A 5,310-nucleotide genomic window follows, 5' to 3' on the forward strand; every position below is an offset into this window, starting at 1 on the left:
AGAGCGGTGGAGGGGAGTCTGCATTGTTGCAGAGAAATCCTGGAGGATTGGGACTGAAAAGAAGGTCTTAAATTGACGTTCTGGAAGGTTATCGGTAGTTTTGGCAAGAGAAGCCTCCACAAAAGATGGTGGCAAAGTAAGATTAAAGTGGTTATGTAAGCAAATAGGGAGTGTGTGTAGGGGGTGTCCCTGGAGAAAGAGAGCCAGGCATGTTTTATTCTGACATAAGAGAAGCCATTTTTGGCCTAAGCAATTTTGGGATCTAAATGTTGGCTACAGTGCTTGCCTTTGAATAGGTCTCAGTAATGAATGATCTTAAGGGAAGTGAGGGATGTAGAACAGAGAAAAAGCAGGCAGGAAACAATAGTTCAGCAATAAAGCAGAGTCTTAGTTCCTCCTCAAGGAATACATAGTGCAATCTGATGCACGTCTTTGATTTCTGCAGGAACTAAGGCACCCCGCCCTCAGGCGGAGGATGGAATGATGAGTTGACCCTGTTGACTTCAACTAAAGCCTGGACTCTGTCCACCTCTGCCCCCATTCTATGCTGAATTCTACCTTGTTCAAAACCCTTCACGAATATGCATATACCCTTAGCTTAAAACTTCCCCAACTTTGCTGTTCAGGGAGACTTTGCTTTGGGAGAGATCCCTGGTGTTCTTACTTGCTGCAAGTAACACATCCTTCCTTCTCCCACTCTTTGGCTTGTTTGTGTCTTTTGGATCAGCACCTAACCAGAGGGGACTCAGTTTTCAGGTAACAGTCTGAGAAGTGAATGGAAGTTAGTAACGAGGAATGGGTGACTAAAAATAATTTTTTCAGATTATTGTCAGTAAATGAAGAGAGAGGACAGTTGCTAAAGGAGGCGGGTTCAGGCTTTTTCCAGTGACACTCAGGAAATATCTGAGATTTATCCAGAGCCTAGTATGTGCCACGGGCCATCCCAGGCCCTGGAGATCTGAGATGCAATCTCTCTTCTGTATCTTATGATCTGTTGGAGGACACAATAAGTAAGCAGGAAGTCCTGGTACAATGTAACACTGAGGTCTATCTATATATGATGGTGGGTGAATAGAGGCTGCTGTGCGAATACTGGCATAAGTAGGGCTGTGGAAGACTTTCTGGGGTAAGTGACATTTGAGCTGTGTTTGAATGGTGAGTGTGGGGGTGGGCAGCAGGTTCCAGGAAGAAGGTTCTGCATCTGCAAAGGCTCAGAGGAAGAGTGACCATGTCATGGGAGGAACTGAAAGTGGTTCAGTCTGGCTGCAGCTTAGAGTGGGGGTGGTGACAGGGATGTAATAGGGAGCCACTGAAGTTCTAAAACAGAGGCATGATATACTCAGATTTGAAGTGCATAAAGGCTTCCAGCTTCAGTAAAACCGAAGGAAGGGAGAGAGTCTAGTATTCCTTTTTAGACTTCTGTTTGATTATTAAACACCATGTAGGAATCAAAGTCCAGGCAAGAAACAGACGTCATACTCAAAGAGTTTAAATGAGGAAATTTTAATGAAAGGACTCTTGACAGAACTGAGGGCAAAGGAAGGAACCCACAGTCTGGTGGGGAGTTGAAAGGAGGTGGAACAAATATCCTGACCTCTCTTACCTCCTGCTTTTTGATCTCCTGTGGGTACTTCCCATGATCCCAGTACCAGAGGAAGTCAGAGGGCAAAGGTACCTGGAAGATGCAGGTCATAGAGGATGGACTCTGAGGCACAGAGTAAGGCACAGAAGGGTAGAGAACAGATGGAGCTTAGGAGGCAGGAAGCTACCAGCACAGCCCTGGTTCAGGCAAGGTTCACTGTGGGAACCTGAGACAAAGGGTTATCAGTCAGGACATCCAGTGCTACTGAAATCCTGGGAAGAGCTGGTAGAGCAGAAGTCAACAGACTGTTGAATTCAAGACATCATCTGTGATAAATATGACCAGATGTTGGTAATATCTGGTCCTTATCTGGTCCTTCTTTACTTCTCTGGCATATGGGAGTTTGCATTACTGATCCCCTTGCAGTTCAACAGGGCCATGTGACTAGCTCTAGCCAATAAAATGTGAGAAGAGGTAATATATCATTTCCAGGATAAGACACTGAGAAGCCCTCGAGGAGTTCTCTAGACTTTCTCTTCCCTGCTGCAAGCGTCGTGGAGGGCACCTCGTCTTAAGTTGTAGTAGCCACAAGATTGAGGCAGTCCAACTCACTGAGTCAACATCTGGAGAATAACTGCTCACATCTGCAATAAATGTTTCCTCCAAGTTTTACTGAGATATAATGGACATACAGCATTGTATTAGTCCAAGATGTATGACAATGATTTGAAATGGGTATACATTGTGAAATGATTACCATGATAAGTTTTGTTAACATCAATCACATAGTTACAAATTGTGTGTGTGTGATGAGAAATTTTAGGATCCGCTTTCTTAGCGATTTTCAAATATACAATACAGTATTATTAACTCTAGTCACCATATTGTACAATACATCCTAGAACTTATTTATTGTTTAAGTGGAAGTTTGTACCTTTCGAGCTTCCATTTTACCCATTCTTCTATCCCCTGCCTCTGTCAACTATCAATTTATTCTATTTATTTATGAGGTTTTTTTTTAGGTTCTACATATAAATGAGATCATACAGTATATGTCTTTGTCTGATTTATTTCACTTAGCATAACGCCCTCAATGTCTGTCCATGTTGTTGTAAATGGTAAAATGTTATTCTTGCGTGTGCGCGCGTGTGTGTGCGTGTGTGTGTGTGTGTGTGTGTGTGTGTGTGTGTGTGTGTGTGTGTATGGCAGAGTTACTTCCTCATTCCCCCACCCCCTAACCAGGGCCATTTACATTGAACTGTCATGTGACCAAGAAATAAACTTTTACTGTGACCTTTTGAGGGAGGTCTGCCACAACACCCAGCTATACCTTAATTCAGAAATGGTTACAGAAGTAAGATGCTATCTCATAGAAATCTAAAACTAGTCAGGTAGGCAGTGGACGACTATTGTTAGGAGCTGGAAAATGGAAACCCAATGCAAGACATTTGCTGAAAGAGTTGTCTGTGATAATTCAGAAGGCAAATAAGATGCCTACAAAGCCCATGGCGCTCAGAGACGTTGGAAAACGGAAGGTTCGTAAGTTATGTGTACTGGCTGCCTTTAGCAAGATATTAGAAGAGTGGAGCGAGCTCATGCAATAATAAGCAGGTTTGCAAGCATAACTGAAGAGGAATATAGAGAGTATAGCAATTTGGAGACTCAAGGGATTGGAAAAGCCGATTGCTCTATACTTCAAGAATAGGAAATAAGATTGAAAAAGCTTTTGAGCAGCAAGGGCCCATTAAAACTCAGCCACGCAGCAAAGATTAGATTTAGGGTGTGGCCTTCACATTTAAGTATGATAGCTTTTTTTTTTTTAATTGCTAAATAAGTATGATAGCTTTTTAGACTGAGAGGAAGAGAAGTACGGGGTGAAAAAGCAAAGACGTAAATTAGGATCAAGAATTCTCTCCAGGGGGAGGGAGCGCAGGACGTGCGCTCCCCCTCCCTCCTCCATCGCTGCTGCCTCCTTCTGCTGCTGCTCCTGGTCCTGGTGCTGCAGGTGTGCTCCTTCGGTGCGGACCTGGTACCTCTTTTGTGAAGCGGCAGCGGAGGAGACTCCGACGAAAAGCCCAAGGAAAGAGTCAAGACTGAGAACACCAATCATATTAATGTGAAGGTGGGGGGGCAGGATGGTTCTGCGGTGCGGTTGAAGATTAAGAGGCATACACTCCTCAGTAAACGGATGAAAGCCTATTGTGAACCGCAGGGTTTGTCAATGAGGCAGATCAGATTCCGATTTGACGGGCAGCCCATCAATGAAACAGACACACCTGCACAGTTGGACAGGGAGGACGAAGACACAATTGCTGTGTTCCAGCAGCAGACAGGAGGTGTCTACGAAAGGGGAACCTGCTTCTTGACTCCAGAATCCTGTTGCTCCAGACCAAGAAGACATTCTCAATGAGAAAACCGCAATTTGGTTCTACCCCATCCTGACGACCACAGCGTAGTTTTCTCTATTCTTTCATTTCCCCCTTCCCCATTCCTTTACTGCACATAAAGTGACTGGTGTATGTGCACAAGCATATTGCATTTTTTTTTAAACTAAATGGAGATGGGGTGGGGAAAAATACTGGTTCTGTGAAAATTCGCCCTTTCTCCATGAGTGGCATGCTCATTCATTTATCTTTATATTCCAGCAAGTCATTTTGCTGTCACTGTTTAAAAAAAAAAAAAGAAAAAAGAACAACATAAAAATCCTTGCATATCTTGTTCAACTGGAGAATTTTAATGTTCTTCATTTATCGTTGTAAAACCAAGGACAATTTGATAACTTTTTTGGTACATAGCTGTTACATGTAGGGCAATCCATCTTTAAGTAGGGATAATTTAATCTAAAAGAAATGAATCCTAGATCATTTTCCCTTCAAGTCAAGCGTCTTGTTGTGTAAATAAACTCCTTGTTTAAAAAAAAAAAAAAAAGAATTATCTGTAGGAAGGAACTTGAGTGTTGCTGGCGCATGGAGCTGACTGGAGGCAAATAGATGAGGAGACTTTCGGGTTGTAAGGGACGAAACTGTGAAAGAAATCATGAGCCCATGTTAAAAGCTGACTCGCCAAGGAAGTCATGATCCCCTACAGCCACGTCATATGTGGGCTTAGAGGAAAAACGTCCAGATGGTGGAGTCAGTGACCACAGAAGACGACGCACAAGGAAAAGGTTCCTTGTAGAAAGGAGAAATGGGGTCTAGCCTAGGAACTTCCTCCATCGCTAGTTCAGGGCCATCACAACGCCTCCGTGAAGAATTTCATCTTTTCAGGGGCCCGTGTCTCCCTTCGTCCCTTTTCCCATCTGGAAGTGTTTATTGCAAGATGTTTGTTCTGTCATTCTCTACCAGGTATGTGTGCGGAAGGTAAGCCATTCGTCCATAGGTCACTGTGAGTTTTCCATCCTTGGCCCTTATTGACATGTTGGACCAGACAATTTTTTGAGGTGGAGGGTGGGGCTGTCCTATGCATTGAATAATCCCTGGCCTTTACCCACTCGATGCCAGTAGCATCTTCCTCCTGCCCCATTGTCACAATCAAAAATGTCTCCAGACCTTGCTCTGGGGTTCCCTGGTGGCCGAGTGCTTAGGTACTTTCACCACTGTGGCCTGGGTTCAATCTGCGATCTGGGACCTGAGATCCGACATCAAACTACCGTATGCTGCAGCCAAAAAATAAAAATAAAAATAAAAATAAAAATAAAAAATGTCTTCAGACCTTACCTAATGTTTCCT

General features: G+C 43.6%; 1 protein-coding gene across 1 annotated transcript; it reads left to right on the forward strand.

Annotated features, from left to right (window-relative positions):
• Window positions 1–3,087: 3,087 nt before the first annotated feature.
• On the forward strand, window positions 3,088–3,992 carry LOC125128741 (small ubiquitin-related modifier 2-like). The gene is made up of 2 exons (XM_047782915.1): window positions 3,088–3,179; window positions 3,629–3,992. Exons 1-2 carry the CDS (start codon window positions 3,088–3,090, stop codon window positions 3,990–3,992), a joined length of 456 nt encoding a protein of 151 aa, XP_047638871.1.
• Window positions 3,993–5,310: the final 1,318 nt, after the last annotated feature.

The sequence above is a fragment of the Phacochoerus africanus genome, chromosome 6, assembly GCF_016906955.1.
Source record: "Phacochoerus africanus isolate WHEZ1 chromosome 6, ROS_Pafr_v1, whole genome shotgun sequence".
Classification (NCBI taxonomy): domain Eukaryota; kingdom Metazoa; phylum Chordata; class Mammalia; order Artiodactyla; family Suidae; genus Phacochoerus; species Phacochoerus africanus.

Excerpts from the sequence above, each read along its gene's own strand:
- LOC125128741 (XM_047782915.1), top strand. The coding sequence starts at position 3,088 with ATGGCGCTCAGAGACGTTGGAAAACGGAAGGTTCGTAAGTTATGTGTA. Across the intron at positions 3,180-3,628 it reads GAAGAGTGGAGCGAGCTCAT|CGGCAGCGGAGGAGACTCCG; the intron begins GCAATAATAAGC and ends TCTTTTGTGAAG.